The sequence below is a fragment of the Petromyzon marinus genome, chromosome 2 (genome assembly GCF_048934315.1).
Source record: "Petromyzon marinus isolate PM22_M1 ecotype Great Lakes invasive population chromosome 2, UKy_Petmar_22M1.pri1.0, whole genome shotgun sequence".
NCBI lineage: Eukaryota > Metazoa > Chordata > Hyperoartia > Petromyzontiformes > Petromyzontidae > Petromyzon > Petromyzon marinus.
In genome coordinates this window covers 20660439-20684847 of record NC_133668.1, presented here as the reverse complement: position 1 = coordinate 20684847, position 24409 = coordinate 20660439, and the positions used below count along the sequence as shown (strand labels likewise).

At 41.1% G+C, this 24409-nt stretch overlaps 1 protein-coding gene across 4 annotated transcripts in view; it reads left to right on the top strand.

Annotated features, from left to right (window-relative positions):
* ULK4 (unc-51 like kinase 4) overlaps positions 1 to 24409 on the top strand; it is an 86541-nt gene that overhangs the window by 43089 nt on the left and 19043 nt on the right. For all 4 annotated transcript variants that reach the window (XM_032959493.2, XM_076071312.1, XM_076071311.1 and 1 more), the window contains 4 exons: positions 207 to 258; positions 996 to 1137; positions 3430 to 3522; positions 8989 to 9037. In XM_032959493.2, coding sequence (XP_032815384.2) covers positions 207 to 258; positions 996 to 1137; positions 3430 to 3522; positions 8989 to 9037 — 336 coding nt within the window. The remainder of the gene's footprint in view (positions 1 to 206; positions 259 to 995; positions 1138 to 3429; positions 3523 to 8988; positions 9038 to 24409) is intronic.

Sequence of the window (24409 nt, the reverse complement as noted above, 5' to 3'; positions counted from 1 at the left end):
GACTGGCATCAACCTAGCAATGTAGAATTTTCAACCAATGACTTAGGACTGCCAACATACGAGTGCCATCTCACACTCATTTATGCACGGAGGCACTTTGAATTTATGGCATGAAAGTTATATACATCCCCTTTGCTGGCATATCTAGACTCTTTAAGAATGTCCCTTCTCATGGAAGTCTTTTTTATGACTGCTGTTGTTTGCAGGTTGTGGACTCTGTTCTGCCTCCTCTGACTGCTCTTGTTCTGAGCCAAAGTGGTAAGGCTGTGTGATGCTATATTAACTGTGCAATATAAACAAATGGCCTTGGTATGTCAGGGCTGTAGATTTGTCTGTATTTCGAAAACCAGCCGTATACGAGAAATGAATGACTGCTGCTGCATTATTAATGGTGTTAAATAGCTTTTACTCATTGTTGTGTATCAATAGCACTCTACAAGATCAAGAAAATCCTTTGTTTAACAGTATAAACTGGACTACAAATTGGTTAGTGGATTGAGTCACTGGTCACCTGTGGCAAAACTCAGCTCCCTGAAATTAAGAACTTGCTTTTATAGTGTGTGTTCAGGATTACAGTGATGTTGGCATTGATTCGCGGATCCACCCTGCCACCTCGTCATGAATGCATTGATTTTCTCAATAGAAGTATGAGATATGAATTCGCTTTAAAGAATAACATGTATTCCCCTTTTCGTTCACTGTGTCTTAAATGCATTTATTTGAGAAAACAAGGAGTTGTAAATATTTATCTTGGTCTTGAGTGGGATATATTTTTAAAAGAGGCATAGTCTTTAACCATTTTCAATTAACTAAACCTTTTTCAATTAAATAGCACTGTCTCCACTGATGTGGTGAATTGTATCGTATTGCTTAGTTGCACTAGTGTTTTTTGGTGAAGAGATTCTAGAACAGCGGCTCTCGATTAATTACACGAGTACAACATATCACGATGTTCTTTCTACCTCCCCTCCGTCTCCGTTGTGTGTTCCCCCCAGCGGAGCGCCGTATGTTCAGCTTGCGGCTGCTGTCAGAGGCGGCATCTGTGCTGCTTGGACACGAGGCTGTGAGCAGCAAGGCCAGCGGTGTCTCGCCTAATGCCGGCCTGCTCCGCCTCGTCCAGGAGACCCTTCTACCAGAGTGAGTGTCATTTCACAATGATCCCCCATTTGTGAAGGGTTCCTAAGTATAATGTCAGGCAAGTCAACAGCAGTTGAAACAGGCCACACGCTAGTGATGAAAGTACAGAGGTTTACAACTTAACTGCTGATGGAAAACATTGATCCACATGGTCCATGGATTGATGGATACCTCACCTATCAACCCTTATCTGTTTATAAACGTCTTGTAAAATTAGTTTTTAGAAGGCAAAGCCTGGACTGGTTTTGATATCACTGAGTCACATTGGTAGGGTGCTGATACTCATTTATTCAAGAAAGCTTGACTGCTGATGTGACACCATATATTGAAACCGGTCTTGAATTTTCATGCAGTGAATGAATGTTGCTGAAAATATACCCTCCCAGAAGGCTGTGGGGCCAATGAGTTGTGTAAAATATACTTGTATTTTTTATCTGACAAGACAGATATATGAAGGAGACATCTGCTTATATTTTTTACTTATATTCTGTGATTTGGTGATACTTATATAGGTAAGTAAAATAAGTTGGGTATCTGCATTACCACTGCAGCTCCACTAGATAGCACAACAGATCTACAGTAGTCTCTCGGTTAACAGTGACATCGGTTAATGGTTTTTCGGTAAAGTTTCACCTCCCATAGGACCCCATGGTTTCGACTAACATTAATATTTTGATTAACGGTATGATTACGTTATGCACGCGAGCGCCAATTTCGGCCAATCCGACCGCTCATAAGTGGACTGACTACCTCAATCAATGAGGGACGCCCAATTATGAGCATTTAGACCTCGACTAGCTTTGTTTACATTACAGATGAATGCTTTTAACATGTAATTCCTATATTCGATTAACAGTTATTTTGGTTAACAGTTTTCGTGGAACAGATTAAAAATGTAAATCGAGGGACTACTTAAAATCGTTCAGCTAGGTGGTTCGGCTAGGTGGAGAGTGCTCGACTCACAAGTACAGAGTTGTTCCTTGTAGACTTTGTGAGTTCAATTTCCAACAGTGCTTATCCTCTTCTTTGGTTCTTTCGGTAAAGTCACGTAGAATGAGAATAAAATAATAAATTGATAAAATAACACAATAATATTCTCACGACGTTTCGGCCACAACACAAGCGGCCTTCATCAGGTGAAGGGACGAGACTGTCTGGTAGGACAGCGCTGGAGTGAAAGAGCCACGTTCAGATCACGGCCTTTAAGCTTTGTGAGAGGAACAAAGCGCCCTCAACTTTAGCACCTTTGTTCCTCTCACACAGCTTAAAGGCCGTGATCTGAACGTGGCTCTTTCACTCCAGCGCTGTCCTACCAGACAGTCTCGTCCCTTCACCTGATGAAGGCTGCTTGTGTTGTGGCCGAAACGTCGTGAGAATATTATTGTGTTATTTTATTTTATCAATTTATTATTTTATTCTCATTCTACGTGACTTTACCGAAAGAACCAAAGAAGATGAATCATTGCAGTCACGAAAGCTTTAAATCGAAATTTAGTGCTTATCCTGTGGTTCAAATTGTCTCTGCCTGATTAATGTGGAATTTTCACCGCTAGCTTGGCTTTCAACCGAGATGACTGCCACCTCATTGTTTGAGACACTTTGACTTAACTTGCATGTTTTCAGTACACGTCTGCATGCAATACACTCGTTGTGTTCCTAAACATGTGGTGTATGGTTTGTGTATGTTATATAATGATGTAATTTGTGCAGTTCCTATGGCATGTGTGGAGGGGGTGTGTATTTGGTGGAGCCCTATGCAGTGTTTGCGTGGGTGGGTGAGTGAGTGGTGTGTTTGAAGTGGTTTAATTTGTTTGTATAACATGTGCACTGTGGTGTGTGTCTGAAAGTATACTGTAGCTTTGCGTGTGGCATACTAATCCAGATTAAAGTCATATTCTTCCTTAAAACAACATCATATTGGTTTATCACCGTTTACATGTTTCTTTGATCATATCACCTTCCCATATTTAACATAGCTGTTTCACGTTCTGCCTACTCATTCCATTAGTTTTGCCTTGACAGACACAATAAGCACATTTAATTGTCCAGTGCCGTACTTCAGAGGCTGAGGTCTGTGGCGATGCTCGAGTGTAGACATGCTCTTAGTCCAGCTATAGAATTATGGATAGTAATATATAATGTTTGAAGCTGCTGTTGTGGGACCACTCAAGAGCTGGGATTTAATAAGGATTCAGCGATAAATGCACAATTATACGCAATAATGTTGGTCTGCTTGCACGTCTTATAGCAGTGGCTAACCCAATCCTGGTGGTATGATATTTTGGTGAGCAGGTATGAGAACCTGCTGATGGAACCAGATCCTGTGCCAGCATACGCTCTCAAGCTTCTACTCGCCCTGGTGGATTACAGTCCTGTGTTTATCCGGTACAATACCCACATTACAATCCCATATTCAGTTTTTCAACATGCCCCTTACCCTACCATGTCACACAGATAATTATTTTGGCTCTAACTGATCCCCTGACACTTACCCGCGCTATGTCGTGTAATTATCCCATTTTGCCTTTGCTCTTCACAATATTTATTCCTTTATTTCAAGGCTGCTTTTACAATACTCTCTGGTTCAGAAGTTGAAGCGTGCCTATACTCAGATGAGTGTAAGGTGGTGCTAATCACGTTTGGCAGCCCTGAGCCAGTAACATAATTTTCACAATCACTTTCTCTATGGGACAATCGCTGTTGAATTTTACAAAGTGGCACTTATTTTGTGGACCCTAGAGGAAATATGAGCTAAGTCAAGCAAAATCAACCAAGATTCAAACTCATGTCGTCTAAAACAGCTTGAATACAGGGCAACCCAGTACTTGCATAATAGTACAAATAATGCTATGCAAACGAACTTGATAACATAAACAACATGAATTAGTATTTTAGCTGTGTAATCTTAAACTCAAATTTTGTCAAAATAATACATGTGACCTTGGCGAATAATTATTTTAACTTTGTTATAATAACACATGGTGTGCTGTTTATAAGGTCATAATTCCAATAAGTTCATTTCTGTGCATCGTGTGTTACAATGAGACATGAGGTCAACCTGACACCCTCGTTTTGTCTTTCGCTGTTATTTCAACGCCTCATTCTCTGGGTTTTAAAGTCAAGCAGACATTACATGGAAAGATTAACATTTGTGGCTTGTGGGTACTATGATAAAAGTTCTGATTAAATCAATATATTCATAATTGTTGGTCTTGGTGCAAAAGGGGCAACATTTATCATTGTTTATTGCGGCATAAGCCACTTAAGTAATTTATCAAATGCAAATGCTGGCAAGACAAATACATGTGGCAATTATTAAAGCAGTGTTAGGCAAGTGTTCAATGTGGTTTCAGCAGATGTTGATATGATGTCATTGCAACCAATTGTTTTAGACCAACGGACCCTTCATTGCCCCAACCCGAAGCCTACAGCATCCTTCTTTGGTTCTTTCGGTAAAGTCACGTGGAATGAGAATAAAAAAATAATAAAATAACACAATAAAATGCTCACGACGTTTCGGCCACAACACAAGTGGCCTTCATCAGGTGAAGGGACGAGACTGTCTGGAGGACAGCGCTGGAGCGAACACAGCCAAGCTCAGACCGCAACCTTTAAGCTGTGTGAGAAGAAACAAAGCGCCTTGACAAAGGAATTAGCATAAAAATTAGCATTTAATTAGCGGACTTAGCATGATGAACGGTGTAGAGGGGGTGAACATGTGCAGACCGGCGAGGGGGGGAGGGGGAGTTTACATATTGATGGTGTGAAAAGGGAATTTAAGCTGCTGCGAAAGTTTGGGATACCACTACTTGAAAAAATATACTGTACCATTGAAAATTAGTTTAATGTTTAGTTCGGATAATTTAGCATTGAAATAGCTGCGTGATTAGCTTGTGACTGGTCACAGAAATGGCTATGTTAAAGTCAAAGCCTACACATCCACAGAGGCACCTAGTACCAATCAAACATATAGCATCCGTAAGAGAGCTTTACGAGTGAGGTTAGAATGTATCATGCTTAACACAGCCATACATCAATTGTTTTACAAACAAATTATATGCTGCATGTTTGTTTAACTGCATACATTAAGAGACTAGGTAGCTGTATTATAAGCCTCGTGACAGTTTCACTAAGCTACATAGAAGTGCTGTATTGGTTGTACACAGCAAGTGCTGCAATGATCCATCTTAACTTCCAGCTATTCAGCAAGAAATCAAAATCTCCCTGCTCAACATAGCTTTGGGGCAGTGCTTAATCTCCGATGGTGGTCCTAAGCTAGCTGCAAAAAAGTCTACATAGAACAACCAATGTTGACCTCCCAGCAAGTGGCAATAATGTTATTGACCTACAACCATTCAAACTCGCAACTTTATATTTGTGGGTTGAGTGCTTGAACCACAGCACCATCCAAGTGGATAAAGTCACTGCTACCATTCTTTAACATGTTTGTTTGCCTTGAAAAGTATATTAGAATAAATGTACCATCCTACACAGCAGCTGACTGTCTTTACATGATTTAATAGTTTCTGGACAAACACCAACATTCCAAAAAATGACCGCCAGTAAACCTTCCTACTTCATCTATGATCAGTTTTCTTTTTACCCAGACAAAAGCCACTCCTATGTAATTCAAGATGGGTTTTATGACATGGGCGTACGTGTGGGTTAGCAGGAATGTCTGAGTATTTTGTTCATCTTTGGGGGTTTGTTGTGTCTTCATCTGAACTCATATGGCTGATTTGCCACTAGAGTTTTCCCACCTCCTTATGGTTCACCTGAAAGGCACACAAATAATGTCATTGCCTTGATTACTTTGGCTTTAACTAGTTACTAATTTATATTTATTTAAAATATTTATGATCGCACACCATTTGATCTAAATATAACAATGTATGACACCCGAAAGTGTTTGAATTAACTATTTGTTGCTACCCTTATATACAAATTGTGCCACCGGAGTTGTTCCACATGGTAGAGCATTTTTTTTTAGTAACATTTACTGTAATGTTGTATGTGCATATTACCAAGCATATTCCTCTTTCGGACACTCCTTCAGCATATCCTTTCTTCCCCAGTGTGTGTGTACGTGTGATATAATATTTACGTGTGGTCAGTAGGTGGAACCTCTTCCCTTTGTCAGGTCTAGTCCTAGCAATAACCAGCGGTACACGAGATGTACATACATGAGTTGTTTGGCTAGTTATTCCTTTCCATCTTATTCTATCTTCTAATGCCTGTAGAGCATCCACCTTTTTCAGACTGGTCCAGTCCTTCATAATGGTCGTTCAGCTTGTCCTTGTGGTTTGACTTGACTCCTCCATCCTTGCATTCTGCCATTCGGTATTGTGTTTGCCAGTCTGTGATGTCATGTTACAGGGCCAACCAACTGCAGTTTTCTTATATTTGCTCGTTAGTCAGGGCTTATGTTTACCTATTTATTTTGTGATTTTGGAGCGAACAGACTCGCTTGTGGAGTGTAACGTATATGATTCTGTGCAAGGGTCGTCGAAAACACTTTGGGGGAAGTCTCTGACTATTGTATTGCAACCAGACAATACAATAGCCACCTCACTCTGTACCTCCCTTTACAATGTGTATACACTCCCTCTGTGCGCCTGATATTACACCAGCTGCTCGACGTGTTCGATGAGTGTTCTCTTTTTTACTGTACTGACCCAATACGATTCAATATCTATTTTACAAGGGAGACCCTGATAACTGTAGTCATGTACAGTGAGGGAATAAAGTATTTGATGTCCTGCTGATTTTGTATGTTTGCCCACTGACAAAGAAATGATCAGTCTATAATTTTAATGGTAGGTTTATTTGAACAGTGAGAGACAGAATAACAACAACAAAAAAACAGAAAAACGCATGTCAAAAATGTTATAAATTGATTTGCATTGTAATGAGGGCAATAAGTATTTGACCCCTCTGCAAAACATGACTTAGTACTTGGTGGCAAAACCCTTGTTGGCAATCACAGAGGTCAGACGTTTCTTGTAGTTGGCCACCAGGTTTGCACACATCTCAGGAGGGATTTTGTCCCACTCCTCTTTGCAGATCTTCTCCAAGTCATTAAGGTTTCGAGGCTGACGTTTGGCAACTCGAACCTTCAGCTCCCTCCACAGATTTTCTATGGGATTAATGTCTGGAGACTGGCTAGACCACTCCAGGACCTTAATGTGCTTCTTCTTGAGCCACTCCTTTGTTGCCTTGGCCGTGTGTTTTGGGTCATTGTCATGCTAGAATACCCATCCACGACCCATTTTCAATGCTGAGATTAGGAGCACACTCTTAACGGGAGTGCTCCTAATCTCAGCTTGTTACCTGTATAAAAGACACCTGTCCACAGAAGCAATCAATCAGATTCCATACTCTCCACCATGGCCAAGACCAAAGAGCTCTCCAAGGATGTCAAGGACATGATTGTAGACCTACACAAGGCTGGAATGGGCTACAAGACCATTGCCAAGCAGCTTGGTGAGAAGGTGACAACAGTTGGTGCGATTATTCGCAAATGGAAGAAACACAAAAGAACTGTCAATCTCCCTCGGCCTGGGGCTCCATGCAAGATCTCACCTCGTGGAGTTGCAATGATCATGAGAACGGTGAGGAATCAGCACAGAACTACACGGGAGGATCTTGTCAATGATCTCAAGGCAGCTGGGACCATAGTCACCAAGAAAACAATTGGTAACACACTACGCCGTGAAGGACTGAAATCCTGCAGCGCCCGCAAGGTCCCCCTGCTCAAGAAAGCACATATACATGCCCGTCTGCAGTTTGCCAATGAACATCTGAATGATTCAGAGGACACCTGGGTGAAATTGTTGTGGTCAGATGAGACCAAAATGCAGCTCTTTGGCATCAACTCAACTCGCCGTGTTTGGAGGAGGAGGAATGCTGCTATGACCCCAAGAACACCATCCCCACCGTCAAACATGGAGGTGGAGACATTATGCTTTGGGGGTGTTTTTCTGCTGAGGGGACAGGACAACTTCACCGCATCAAAGGGACGATGGACAGGGCCATGTACCGTCAAATCTTGGGTGAGAACCTCCTTCCCTCAGCCAGGGCATTGAAAATGGGTCGTGGATGGGTATTCCAGCATGACAATGACCCAAAACACATGGCCAAGGCAACAAAAGAGTGGCTCAAGAAGAAGCACATTAAGGTCCTGGAGTGGCCTAGCCAGTCTCCAGGCCTTAATCCCATAGAAAATCTGTGGAGGGAGCTGAAGGTTCGAGTTACAAAACGTCAGCCTCGAAACCTTAATGACTTGGAGAAGATCTGCAAAGAGGAGTGGGACAAAATCCCTCCTGAGATGTGTGCAAACCTGGTGGCCAACTACAAGAAACGTCTGACCTCTGTGATTGCCAACAAGCGTTTTGCCACCAAGTACTAAGTCATGTTTTTCAGAGGGGTCAAATACTTATTTCCCTCATTAAAATGCAAATCAATTTATAACATTTTTGACATGCGTTTTTCTGGATTTTTTTGTTGTTATTCTGTCTCTCACTGTTCAAATCAACCTACCATTAAAATTATAGACAGATCATTTCTTTGTCAGTGGGAAAATGTACAAAATCAGCAGGGGATCAATTATCTTCTTTGGTTCTTTTGGTAAAGTCACGTAGAATGAGAATAAAATAATAAATTGATAAAATAAAATAACACAATAATATTCTCACAATTACTTTTTTCCCTCACTGTACAGGAGTTAATTTAATGTTGATGAATGGTGGTAGGGCCATTATTTGTTATTTAATATTTCAGCATGTGCTGAAGCAACAGTGAGTGTCTGTGGTTGCCTCTTTATAACATATGGCTTCTGTGTCCTCCACCCAGGCACCTGGAGGAGTTAAACCTTGTTCCAGTACTATTGCAAGTATTGCAGGTATGTGGGGCAACTCATCTTTACAAGTATCACCTATGAACCAACGCTAAGAAGAGGCTCTATTGTGACATATCTCAGAACACTGGGAATACAATTATTTTCAGTATGATTCACTGCCGTGTAGCAGAGATGTATCTGCATTACCTGGCTTTGTACCATGAAAAAATAAACTTTAATGCTTTGTTTTAAACCTATAAAATACCCCTTATAGAAATAACATTTTTATTTAGAATTTGTGTCAACCAACGTAAAAATTGTCCACTTACAAAATTAAGCATTGCACAGTGTTCAAATCTCTGTGTAGGCCTGAGCCAGGTGTGGATATTGACATGCATATACAGTGAGGGAAAAAAGTATTTGATCCCCTGCTGATTTTGTACATTTGCCCACTGACAAAGAAATGATCAGTCTATAATTTTAATGGTAGGTTTATTTGAACAGTAAGAGACAGAATAACAACAACAAAATCCAGAAAAACGCATGTCAAAAATGTTATAAATTGATTTGCATTTTAATAAGGGAAATAAGTATTTGACCCCTCTGCAAAACATGACTTAGTACTTGGTGGCAAAACGCTTGTTGGCAATCACAGAGGTCAGACGTTTCTTGTAGTTGGCCACCAGGTTTGCACACATCTCAGGAGGAATTTTGTCCCACTCCTCTTTGCATATCTTCTCCAAGTCATTAAGGTTTCGAGGCTGACGTTTGGCAATTCGAGCCTTCAGCTCCCTCCACAGATTTTCTGTGGGATTAAGGTCTGGAGACTGGCTAGGCTACTCCAGGACCTTAATGTGCTTCTTCTTGAGCCACTCCTTTGTTGCCTTGGCCGTGTGTTTTGGGTCATTGTCATGCTGGAATACCCATCCACGACCCATTTTCAATGCCCTGGCTGAGGGAAGGAGGTTCTCACCCAAGATTTGACGGCATATGGCCCCGTCCATCGTCCCTTTGATGCGGTGAAGTTGTTCTTTCCCCTTAGCAGAAAAACACCCCCAAAGCATAATGTTTCCACCTCCATGTTTGACGGTGGGGATGGTGTTCTTGGGGTCATAGGCAGCATTCCTCCTCCTCCAAACACGGCGAGTTGAGTTGATGCCAAAGAGCTCCAATTTGGTCTCATCTGACCACAACACTTTCACCCAGTTGTCCTCTGAATCATTCAGATGTTCATTGGCAAACTTCAGACGTGCATGTTTTTGTGCTTTCTTGAGCAGGGGGACCTTGCAGGCACTGCAGGATTTCAGTCCTTCACGGCGTAGTGTGTTACCAATTGTTTTCTTGGTGACTATGGTCCCAGCTGCCTTGAGATCATTGACAAGATCCTCCCGTGTAGTTCTGGGCTGATTCCTCACCGTTCTCATGATCATTGCAACTCCACGCGGTGAGATCTTGCATGGAGCCCCAGGCCGAGGGAGATTGACAGTTCTTTTGTGTTTCTTCCATTTGCGAATAATCGCACCAACTATTGTCACCTCACCAAGCTGCTTGGCAATGGTCTTGTAGCCCATTCCAGCCTTGTGTAGGTCTACAATCTTGTCCCTGACATCCATGGGAGAGCTCTTTGGTCTTGGCCATGGTGGAGAGTTTGGAATCTGATAGATTGCTTCTGTGGACAGGTGTCCTTTATACAGGTAACAAGCTGAGATTAGGAGCACTCCCTTTAAGAGTGTGCTCCTAATCTCAGCTCTTTACCTGTATAAAAGACACCCTGGGAGCTAGAAATCTTTCTGTTTTGAGAGGGGGTCAAATTCTTATTTCCCTCATTAAAATATAAATCAAATTAGAACATTTTTGACATGCGTTTTTCTGGATTTTTTTGTTATTCTATCTCTCACTGTTCAAATAAACCTACCATTAAAATTATAGACTGATCATTTCTTTGTCAGTGGGCAAACGTACAAAATCAGCAGGGGATCAAATACTTTTTTCCCTCTGTACATGGGGCTAGTTTCTCCATAGGACAGGGTCTTTAAATCACTACATATTGGAGCTCCTATTGATGGCCCGATTCATCATCCAACTGAGATTTGAATTATCGACCTTCCAATTGTAAGTTGAGCACTCTAACCACAACTACATACAACCGGGTAGAACACTTTATACATTGAAAGTAAACATATATAATCAGTTAACAGTAATGTAATATATTAGCTGGATACCAGGATGGAGTACTTTTAGAAATCTGAATTTGATAATGAAAGCAACTTACCAACGTGCTTGAAGAAGAAAGTTGTCAGTCAGTACATATTGTCAGCTATGACATTAGGTACATGGATACTGATACAAATGGAACGAAAGCTAAAAAGTCTGTAAAGAAGCATGTAAATATACACGCTTGGAATTACACTGAGAGACAGGTAGAGAAGCACATGGATCAGAGAACAAGTGCAAATCAGACACATTGTCAACGAAAGATAGTGGACAGGACACCTCGTTCGAAGGGATGATGGCCGATGGACAAAACTTGTGATGGATTGGCAGCTATGGAAGAATGTACCCCATAGAATGGCCACTACAGAGTTGGAGTCATGAAATCAATTAATGTGCAGGAGTTAAATATATTGTGGCATCGCAAGACCATATGGGATAAGGATGGCATGGGGGGGGGTTATCACCACTTTGGTATTGAGTAATGTCATTCCTTCCCATTGAGTGATCATGCTATACGAGAGTGAAACATTTTTACAAATGATTCAAATCAAATTATATTTAATCCCATAAGACACCCCGAACGACCCCACCTTAATTTTCTGGCAAGCTGTGCTAATGATTATTCCATGGTGCTTTTTACAACTGTTTGGGGCTGTTTGAGGCTCTGCTTCCAAATGTTGTGACGTTTAGGTAGCTCTAGTGGCAATACGCTCCCCTGGAGTGGCACTCACAGATCCTCCCACCGCTCGCAGTGGGAACAAAAACACTCCTTGAATCTGCCGTTCACCCCTGTTTGATCTTTGGGAGCATGGCTTCATGCCAAACAAGCTGTGTCTACAAGGCGGTGCTTGCCAGATGTTGGAACAGCTTGTGTAAATTCACGTGTGCAGTATGCGCTCAAGTACATGCTCAGTTTTATTTGGTTGCATGAATACCTGTACAGTCCTCATTATAATGTACTCTTCATCTATGATGGCCATTAGTTGATTTAAAAAAATAAGTGCATGAGGTAGATTTTTTTTAGAACTGAGAAGTTTAGTAACATAAGTACAAGTTTGGAGTTGTGGGGCACACATCTTAAATTTGGTTCTTGGGAGAACACGATGGTGATTCCTGAAGAGGAAACCACATTGTATGAGACTCTCAGTCTGTGGGGTGATAGTACAGCAAGTTGGTTCTTGAGCCATATGCATGGACCTTTGAGTGTTACCTCTTATGTGTAGGTTTTATTCAGCTACCCTTGCTTCCTCCCACATAAAAGACAAAAAAGAATGGACTATACATCGCGAATATATACATAATCCTTCTGAGAAAGCGTTTTGATTCTCAATGAGGCTTTTATTGATAAATAACAATATTTTTGTATTCAATATAGTGCTGATCTGGCCAAATTGTGCTGATTAGAGAACTGGGCTCACAATTTTAAGTTAAGAGTTAGAACCTATTCATATTCTTAGTTCTTTCAGTAAAGTCACGTTTTATATATTTTATTATTTTGTTGTTTCCCTTCAACGTGACTTTACCGAAAGAACTAAGAATATGAATTACTGCAGTCACGAAAGCTTTAGATCAAAAGTTAGAACCTAATTTGGGGTCAATTCAGCCAATCAACCTTCTTAGGTCTATATCCTTACTTGGTAAAATAAATGTCTTAAGTTTTTATTTAATAGTTTATCCTCTGGAGATATTGGGATATGTTATGGAAACGTTACATTTGCACCACTAAGTCAGGGTCGTCAGCATAGATGAATGCCATCCCATTTCTCATTTGATCAACGAGCCACTTTGATATTTGAATCAGTGATAAGTCAAAATGATTACATCTGTTGCATAGTTGGGGATCATTTTCTACGACAGGATACTTGGTCATTGCTACGTTTCATTTGTAACCTGCGCCATGGCCACATCAATAGAAAAGATAGTTTTGTAAAACCCTGCACGTATCGGGGCGTGCTAGCGGGAGGAATCTTTGCCCGGGAGCAGATAAAATCATTAAATTTAATTTGAGTGCGATCATCTTCTGCAAGGAACAAAACAAAGATGCGCTTCAGCGACCGGGATGAGCTTATGTTCCATGATGGTGAGCGGCACCCAGCTGCGACATGTCCTCCGCACCTGTGAATTTTCGCATTGAGCTGGGGACCGCCAATGCATTAAATCAAGGGCTCTCTCGCACGGGCACACATCAAGTGCATGTTGAACACAACAATTGGGAGGATCATTTGTGAAAAGGATGAGAAAAAAACCATTGAAACAATAATAGTGCCGGCTGGAAAAAAACATATGCAGAAATGTATAAAGAACACAGCCTTTGTGCAATTGCAAAAACGATCAGCATATCCTGACGAACTGCATTGTGGTCCTTTTGTCTTACATCATCACCAAAATTAATATGAACAAATATGACCAGCCGAAAGCATCAGTGATGCAGTAATCGGCAACGTGAACCATTTTTTTTATTTTGATGGTAATCTAAGACCAAAGGACCCACAGTGCAGTTTCTTAGGAAATACTGGTTTTTACAGTGAGGTAAAAAAGTATTTGATCCCCTGCTGATTTTGTCGTTTGCCCACTGACAAAGAAATGATCAGTCTATAATTTTAATGGTAGGTTTATTTGAGCAGTGAGAGACAGAATAACAACAAAAAAAATCCAGAAAAACGCATGTCAAAAATGTTATAAATTGATTTGCATTTTAATGAGGGAAATAAGTATTTGACCCCCTCTTAGTCAGAAATATTTCTGGCTCCCAGGTGTCTTTTATACAGGTAACGAGCTGAGATTAGGAGCACACTCTTAAAGGGAGTGCTCCCCTGTATAAAAGACACCTGTCCACAGAAGCAATCAATCAATCAGATTCCAAACTCTCTGCCATGGCCAAGACCAAAGAGCTCTCCAAGGATGTCAGGGACAAGATTGTAGACCTACACAAGGCTGGAATGGGCTACAAGATCATTGCCAAGCAGCTTGGTGAGAAGGTGACAACAGTTGGTGCGATTATTCGTAAATGGAAGAAACACAAAAGAACTGTCAATCTCCCTCGGCCTGGGGCTCCATGCAAGATCTCACCGCGTGGAGTTGCAATGATCATGAGAACGGTGAGGAATCAGCCCATAACTACACGGGAGGATCTTGTCAATGATCTCAAGGCAGCTGGGACCATAGCCACCAAGAAAACAATTGGTAACACACTACGCCGTGAAGGACTGAAATCCTGCAGGCCCGCAAGGTCCCCCTGCTCAAGAAGCACATATACATGCCCGTCTGAAGTTTGCCAATTAACATCTGAATGATTCAGAGGACAACTGGGTGAAAGTGTTGTGGTCAGATGAGACCAAAATGAAGCTTTGACATCAACTCAATTCGCCGTGTTTGGAGGAGGAGGAATGCTGCCTATGACCCCAAAAACACCATCCCCACCGTCAAACATGGAGGTGGAAACATGCTTTGGGGGTGTTTTTCTGCTATGGGGACAGGACAACTTCACCGCATCAAAGGGACGATGGATGGGGCCATGTACCGTCAAATCTTGGGTGAGAACCTTCTTCCCTCAGCCAAGGCATTGAAAATGGGTCTTGGATGGGTATTCCAGCATGACAATGACCCAAAACACACGGCCAAGGCAACAAAGGAGTGGCTCAAGAAGAAGCACATTAAAGTCCTGGAGTGGCCTAGCCAGTCTTCAGACCTTAATCCCATAGAAAATCCGTGGAGGGAGCTAAAGGTTCGAGTTGCAAAACGTCAGCCTCGAAACCTTAATGACTTGGAGAAGATCTGCAAAGAGGAGTGGGACAAAATCCCTCCTGAGATGTGTGCAAACCTGGTGGCCAACTACAAGAAACGGCTGACCTCTGTGATTGCCAACAAGGGTTTTGCCACCAAGTACTAAGTCATGTTTTGCAGAGGGGTCAAATGCTTATTTCCCTCATTAAAATGCAAATCAATTTATAACATTTTGACATGCGTTTTTCTGTTTTTTTGTTGTTGTTATTCTGTCTCTCACTGTTCAAATAAACCTACCATTAAAATTATAGACTGAACATTTCTTTGTCAGTGGGCAAACGTACAAAATCAGCAGGTGATCAAATACTTTTTTCCCTCACTGTACATATGCTCAAAGGCTGTCTACTCTTCACACATTTATCTGTGTTGTTTGAAACTCATCTCCTAGTTGCTGAATAAATGAGCATGTGACTTGTAAGTTGCTACTCCCAATTATATAACCACTTACACATTTTATTAATATACAAGTTTATCTTTAAAATGTAAAAAAAAATGTAATATGTTCTTCTTGTTAACCTATTGTCCTATCAGCATGTAGGTGCAAAACAAATAATTATTGCATTTTGGAAATCAACCCCATGCTGTAGAACTGCATGCCTCACTGGCAAATGCCCCATAAGTAACAGCACAGGGCTCGATTTGGCATCCTTCAAGTACCTGTCTTACGCAGGGAGAAGACTACTCATTGTGTGGCTGTGGAGATTAGTGAGTGTGTTCGTTCTCAGCTGCATTGATCATGTTGAACCAATGTTTTATTATTTTTGTGGTGATTAGTTAACAAGGCTGAGTTCACTAAATGTGCTACACTTGTCCACCTATCGCTTTAATTTAAATTTCATTGATATGCAAAACATTCTTACATTGGGTTCAGTACTCTTTGGTTCTATTCGGTAAAGTCACGTAGGTAAAAAATAAAACAACAAAAATCACGACGTTTTGGCCACAACACAAGCGGCCTTCATCAGGTGAAGGGACCAGGCTGTCTCGAGGACAGCGCTGGAGTGAAACACAGCCACGCACAAAAATAAATGAAAAGTTAAGTTAATCCAGCACACTTCATAATAAAACTGTGCCAATAATGAAAAACAAGATTTGTAAACCATATTACTAATATGCCCTTACTGGAAACAGAACTCATAGCTGATTAATACAGTTTATTGTTACGTGCAGGTCATTGTCATGAGGAAAATGTTCTTATGCCTCTAAGTTAGAAATTCAACAGTGGTTGTCCGATGGAGAGAGGGGGGCCCCACCATGGGAATATAGAATTCTAGTTGCTGTCTCAGGGTCATCAGCAGAGACGAACACTGCCCCATTGCTTACATGAGCAGGGAGATACACTTTGACTATTTTTACTTGTACATATTGCAGTGCACGTGATCAGTTCAAGTATGCATATGGATGACAGCAACACAGCATGAATGTGGACCAAGGGGGATGAATGGTTGGCATGAGCACAGTGGGTGAGCATCCACCGCAGCTGGCCAGGAATAGACCCTAAGGCCATGGGGCCACATGCCGATACACCCACTCCACTCGCTTGCCAAAGCATACAAAAAACACACAGACCCACACTCGCATGCGCATGTACACGCATACCCACGGGTCTTGCAGCTCAACTGCAGCACATGCAAACAGGCAACGCAGCGTGCACACGAATGTGGCGGATTCCGTCACAGGAGCCACGGTGTCCCACAAATGCATGACGGCACGCAGAACATCCGCAGCATTGACAGTAATAATGCATATGCAGAGACACACCCGCACTTGCCACTGGTGTTCTGTCCCACACATGCTTGAACCAGGGTAGAAGACAGATTGGTGCACGTGCGGACATGGTGCTTGTGCTAATACGTGTAATTTGCTCATACCAATTTTGCAAGAAGTATAACACAGGACTAATCAGTTGATGGTCCACTATGCTTCTATACAAGCCAACCTGCTCACAAATGCAAGATCATCCATTTACCCTTACAAGACCGCAGGGGAAAATGCTGTTGGCAACTCCTTGTTAAGGTCAGAAAAGCACATGAAGGGACAGAATTACTGACACCACACCTGGCTGCCTTTGCTTTCCCAGTATGGATGTTCACAAACCACACCAGGCAATCGAATAACGCAATACGTGGGACAAGTTTAGATACAATCTGCCACTGATGTGCATGTTCAGGCATCAAACTTTTGATGCTGAGATTGGGCACCACGGTGGTGAGATGTTAACTTCCTCTCCAGGTATACAGGAAATCGTCGATTCAATCCCAACTCTGACACCTGTATATTTAGAGTTTGCATGTTCTCTCCGTGGTCACGTGAATTTTTCTCCGGGTCCTCCGGTTTTTCCCTCAACATTTAGAAACATGTGCTTAGAGTATTTGGCTGCTATAAATTTCCACGTGATAAGCCACTTTGTCGAGCTATCATTTGTGGCCAGGTAGCTTCTGAAAATAGCTGTAATAGCTCAGTGGGCCTTGGTAAAATAAAAAATAGTTTTAATAGTTTGTTAGTACAACTACACCCACTACACTGCAAATGCTCTCATATATGCATATACTTGGACACAAATGTTCCTGAAAAAACGGTCATGTTAAGCTGTTAGGGGATAGAGCTGCAAGTGAGTTTATATGCTGAGCTGGCTGCTCCACATTGATGTGTAATTCACAATTGATACTCATTAGGGGTCATCAACAAAGGGAAGGCCAATACCAAGCACAAGTACGAATTTCTTTTGACATGTATTGGCAGGAATTATTATTGTGGATCACAATAATCGTAGTTCTGTTCAGTAATCGTGATATTTCCTCTCCCATTAGAACATGCACAGACACACATCTCTGTGAGTACATAAGTACACAGACACCTGGATTGTAGCCATATACCCACACACATTTACAAAAGACAAAGTTCACCTCTATAGCCTTAGAATGTTGTGGAAAGTGCTGATAGCAAGCACCTATGAAGGCCGGCACAGCATATGAGGCATGGGGAGGCGGTGGCCAGCATCTTGCCCACCTGCCTTTGTCTCCCTAGTAGTGATGTTTACACATTGCAACTGGTACTCATTTGAGGCTGAGTCGATGTAGGGGGAGCCCAGGACCAGTTCAGATAATCGTTACCGCTGTCAGCCGTGAGCGGGAATTGAACTCGGGTTAAAGGATCCGTAGCGCAGCGCGCTAACCACTGTACTACCGCTCCCTGCACACAAACGTTCATGCACTGGCTAGCAAACACATTGGGCAGGCTGGTATTGGCATGTGTGAGCGATCTTCACGTTGCATCCCTGTCCGACAAAAAGAACACATCCACTCGTAGCACAATTCCCTTGCAGGCAAATAGCTGTAGCCTGATCGGTTCCAAACATGCAAGAGAAGGGGGTCAAGTCTTCCCTCCTAAACAACCTATCTATATGAATGGCATTTGAAAGGATAATTTATTGCACTAATTCCTTGGAGTGTATGGCTGTCCAGGATGCACCAAGAACATGCAATACATACCTTGCTTATAGTGTAATTCGGGGTAGGCACATGTAATTTTAAGTGTTGTCAATATGCACATTTTGTTAATACTGCCATGCAATAATAGTGTAAATTAATATCTTCTATTGTGTTGAGATAATATCATTTGTGTAAAAACAACAAGCATGGGTTAAAATATTCAAATACAATGTACCTGTAACATGCAATTATTTGTTTTGTGTATTTTTCTCAATGTTGCTGTTAACATATTCGTTTCAGATAGAAAGGTAAAGACATGCTTGTTTTGTAACTTCCACAAGAGAGAGTTAAAATTAATTAATAAATACACAACATTATATATTCCAGCGTTTACATGATGTAGTTCAAAACTCACAGCAAGTAAGTCTTCATGAGCGAATGAGTGAGCTGATGTTTTGTTGGCATCATTGTTAAATAGTTTTCATTTTACAACAGAGTGTATTGTTAACTTGCCATGAAATGTAACACGTCAGGCAATTCACATATAAGTGCATACCACACCTCGCAGTGAATCTCATCAGACGCTGATGAGTTTCCCTGTCTATTGTGCTGGCACAGTGGACATTTTCACATGATAATTCACAGATGGCAGTGTGCATATTTTGCCAGGAGGCTGGCATTTTGAGCATGGAAAACCAGTTTGTGCCTTTTCGAGAGCATGGCATGATATTATGGTTCAGTGGAACATGTCCATAATACTGGTAGCTTTGTATATTTAGCAGATGTATTTTTTTTCGGGTTTTGTAAAAAATGTGTCCTATACATTGTATTTTTCTTGAACGAACTATATCAACTTGTGCACACTTAATTCAAAGCATATCTTATATATGAATAGGAATTGAACGTGATAAATGTGAATGTTGCACACGTATAGGCCCAAATTTACACATGTAGAAATAATCAACGGTACAATATAGTTTCTACTCATTGAATTATATCAAGGGTTACACCACATTTCAAAGCTATTATAAGTGTGTGCTCAAACAAGCGCTGAGCATTGCTCACCTCCATTCTCAGCACTTAGCCAACAGTGAAAATTCCATATTTTCTTGGCAGTGGCCAGTCTATCCATAGGGCCACCATTGTTTGAATTCCAAACTAGGAATGATGTCCTGTCAACTCCCCCCAACTGGGATTTGAACTGGCAACCTTCCAATTCTGGGTTGAATACTCGAACCACAGCACTCTTATGAATTAGTCTACCTCATGAACTTCCTACTAGCAATCCTATTAAAAAACAATGGTTTGTTTTGAATGTATTTTTCAAATATTGATATTATAACTTTTTGAAAAGTACAGTCAGTACCTAATATCAGTCGTATTCCAACTGATTTCACAAAGTTCACAATTTTGGCATGACAAAGCATTCTATAATGCTGCCACCATACATACATTAAAAACATCTACCTTCCCTTTTTGTCTGCTGTGAAAAAGGCCCATTGCCTGAAATGTTTTGTAAAGCAAGTGTTCAAAATTATAACAGTGGTAAAGTATTTTCAGAATGTGATTCTAGACCATTGCCATTGAAGTTCAAATATATCATAATTACTCTTTGGTTCTTTCGGTAAAGTCACGTTGAAAATAAATAAATTAAATAATAGAATACGACGTTTCGATTGCAACACAAGCAACCGTCATCAGGTAGAACTACATTTGAGAGAGAGATAAAACACAGACACGGAGACACAGACACACAAGCAGAGAGAGACAACACAGAGACACACAGAGAAACAACGCCTCTGTGTCGAGGCCTTAAATAGAGGGGGGGGGGCAAAGAGAGAGAGGTGGGTCTGCTGGAGCAGAGAAATTAGCATGTCAATGAGAGAGCTGTGTGGAAATCCACCCCGCGGCGGCCGGGGGAGAGAAAGACCCAACAAGACTGGTAAATTTTAGAGAGAGTTGTGTGGAAATCCACCCCGAAGCGGCCGGGGGGGAGAAAGAGCGAATGGACTGATGCAAGCCTGGTAAATTTTAGAGACAGAGAAATAGGAAGTTTGAGAAAACGAACTTAGCAAAAATTTAGAAATGTAATGCAATGCAACGCAGAGAGTCGGTTAACACACAGTTAACGCATAGTCTGGTTGATTACGATCTCCAAAGATTGCTAAATTTAAAGTTAAGTGTGAAATTTGACAGAGACACACAGAGAGAGGGAAAACAAACTTGCATCCTCCGTGTAGAGGTGGTTCTACCTGATGACGGTTGCTTGTGTTGCAATCGAAATGGCGTGTTCTATTATTTAATTTATTTATTTTCTACGTGACTTTACCGAAAGAACCAAAGAGTAATTCCTGCAGTCACGAAAGCTTCAAATCAAATATATATAATAATGTTTCCATGGCCAAAACGTGTCCCTGCACTGTGTGAATTGGGCAAGCATTCACATAGAATTACATCAGCCAGAAAATTGCACACCGTAGTTACAGCATTTGTGATATCCACAGCCTGAAAGAAAGCTTTGCTCTCAAACAAATATCCAAGCCTGTATAATTAATAGCAACCATAGCACTTTTACTTTGTAAAGGGACCTTTATTTAACTTTAGCAAAACCTGCTTCTAAATTGATATGAATTAGAGGATCCCATCAACCATGCACCAACAAAAACAAATGAGGCTAAATTGCAAACAGGCACGTGACTCTGAGCACACTTCCTTTGTGAATGGAGATTAGTGTGTACCCACTCACCACCATGTAGAATGTCAATGTGCAATACATATTTTGAGGATTGGTTGTGTTGGGTTTATCTCAGTTTTTACAAACAGATCTCATATTTTAATTAATATTAGTCAATATGTAGCTCACATTTAAATATATAGTTTAAGGCATTTAAGCATTGGACGGCATTTTCTTCAGGATAACAATGATTCAAATGTAAAGGAAGTTTAATATACGATATTTATAGCATTACAAAGCAAAGCTGACAGCACAAGTGTTGCGAAAATCCAAGAGTAATAGTTTGTCAACAGGCTTGTCTAGTCATGTTTAGTTTGAGATCGTGAAGAGTTAAAACAGCTTCTTCCAGCTGCCTGATTACAAACGACTGAGGCAATTAAAAAAAAAACATGCTTAAGCTCAGACTTGTCCTACCTCTTGATTCCTTACTGGATTTACGTGAGAGAAATTGTGTACATTCCGTGAAAACTTAGGGACGGTGGGGACCACCTTCAAATTCGTCATTACTTATGTGCACACACATGCACCATCACAAATACAAAAAGATCCCCCATATAGTCTTAACATACTGTTGGGGCAAATTGTCTTAGCAAGCACTTATGAAGGCCGGCACAGCACATGAGGGGGTGGGTGGGCAGCACAACGCCTGGCCGCTTTGTCTCCCCAGTGGCGACATTTTAACCTCATGGCGGTGCCTCGGGGTACCATAGTACCCCGGCTCTTGCATAATGTCCGTGATGCAGTAATTTTTAGTCTGTTAATGGTCGGCGATGCGGCAATCGACTGATCTCGGCGAGCTGTACACGATGCACTATTAAAAGTTGAATTTTTCGATAACGGATTTCTTATGCTAATGTTTGGCGTTTCGACATCACGGAGTAGCACCGATTTTGGACTGATTGGTACCCCAGTCACGGAGTTAAGTACACCCCTGGAAAAAATAGTGTCCCAGAAATAGCAGCCTTGCCTGCGGGAGGAGTTCATTGATGGGACTGTGTCCAGATCTTTCAAGCGTTTGTGAACTCACACAATCCAGCCTAATTAAGCTCAGGATGGATCATAGGCAGTCAAGCCTAAATGTTTCTAACCAGCGAAGATGTTCCGTTACGGTGGTGATGATTACACACCACACCAGGTACTCATATGAAACTGAGTCGACCAAGGGAAGGCTCATGAACAGTTCAGATAATCGTCACTGGTGTTGGCCTTGAGCGGGAGTCTAACTCGGATCCCCGGGTTCGTAGCGCCACGCACTAACTGCTACACTACCACTCCTCACAAATACAAAGACAAACACACACGTGTGCACAATCACATATAAATACTCTCCCCATGCACACACACTTTCATAAATAAGGACAAAGATCCACCATATATATAGCCTTTTAACACTCTTCATGAGCACCTAGTAAGGCTGCACATAAAGAAGTTATCACGCAAAGCAACATACTCAAACAATTGCACACACTCATCTACATTCACACAAATAAATGACCACAACATTACACCTAAATGACTTTTTAAAAACAATGTAAAGCCACAGGTCGGATAAATGCATGGAGTGCATGGGGACTTCACTGTGGTCATGTTGCGGCAGGGTTGTTTTCCTGGCAGCTGATTGGCTGGTATAGTTGGAGTGATGACATAATCCCTAGCAACCACTGACGTACGCCCATTTTTTAGATCTCAAGAAGGCGTGACCAAATACTCTGCATTTTCACCTACACCGTTTGGCAGCCTACACAGTTTGGCAACCTGGTGGCTTTTACGAATATTTTCTGTACTTAGCCCCCAGGTCATCATGCCCCCAAGTGTACAAATGTATACCTGTACACAAATGTACAAATTATTCCTCTGCTGCTTTACATTAGCTATCCGTTTATCATGTCTACATTAATACTGTTTTAGTTTATGTAAAATTTACCTCACAAGCCTTGGCATTGATGTTCAGGTTCCAACTTGAATTAAAAGCAGATTTTTATATGTATGTGTGTATGTTGAACTTCTTTCACATGGTACATAGCCAACCGTGCGAATCGGAGGTGCAATTAGCATGGTTGGCTACGGAGTATATACATATTTGATGGTCAACTTATGCTACAAATGAACATACAGAAATACTTTATTTTTAAATAAATTTAGTCAAATCCAGCAATAAAGATTGATTTGCCAGACAGACATAGCAAACCAGCCATTAGCAGAGCTGATGAGCTCAGTCTTGTGGTGATAGAAGGCAGGTCTTTGAAGTAATTGACTGAAGGTATTATAATTCCAATCTTGGTTCATCAGGTGTGGCTCCAGCTTATTAAATGTTTTGGAAATTGAAAATAAATACTACGTGTCTGGACACTGATAGCACATTGGGATATTCTATTTTATATCTGGAAACAATGTATAATTTAATTTCCCTTCTTCCTGGGACTTCTCACATTCATATCTGTTTTTTATACATATAGGCTTGTATTGAGGAAACAGACATGACCAGTTCAACCACTGGTAATTCTGCAAGCATTTAAACCTACATTGTACACCTTTTTCCAGTACTCCAGAAAATCTGGAAAAAACAATACTTTCAATCTTTTTGCTTTGTCTATTTCCTGCTAGCATTTACAGGGACCCAACAGTATATGCTTTAATTTTGATTTAAAGCTTTCGTGATTGTAGGGATTCATATTCTTGGTTCTTTCGGTAAAGTCACGTAGAAGGGAAACAATAAAATTCTCACGGCGTTTCGACTGCAACACAAGCAATCATCATCAGGTGTGAAAACCACAGCAAGAAAATTTGAAAAAAGTATATGCTTGATCAAATATAAATGTATGTAGCTTGACACATATCTTAGATGCAAATAGTGCAGTCGAAGGCATTGCACACAGGGCCAATGCATAAGCGCTTACAGTGAGGGAAAAAAGTATTTGATCCCCTGCTGATTTTGTACGTTTGCCCAGTGCCAAAGAAATGATCAATCTATAATTTTAATGGTAGGTTTATTTGAACAGTGAGAGACAGAATAACAACTAAAAAAATCCATAAAAACGCATGTCAAAAATGTAAAAAATTGATTTGCATTTTAATGAGGGAAATAAGTATTTGACCCCCTCTCAATCAGAAAGATTTCTGGCTCCCAAGTGTCTTTTATACAGGTAACGAGCTGAGATTAGGAGCACACTCTTAAAGGGAGTGCTCCTAATCTCAGCTTGTTACCTGTATAAAAGACACCTGTCCACAGAAGCAATCAATCAATGAGATTCCAAACTCTCCACCATGGCCAAG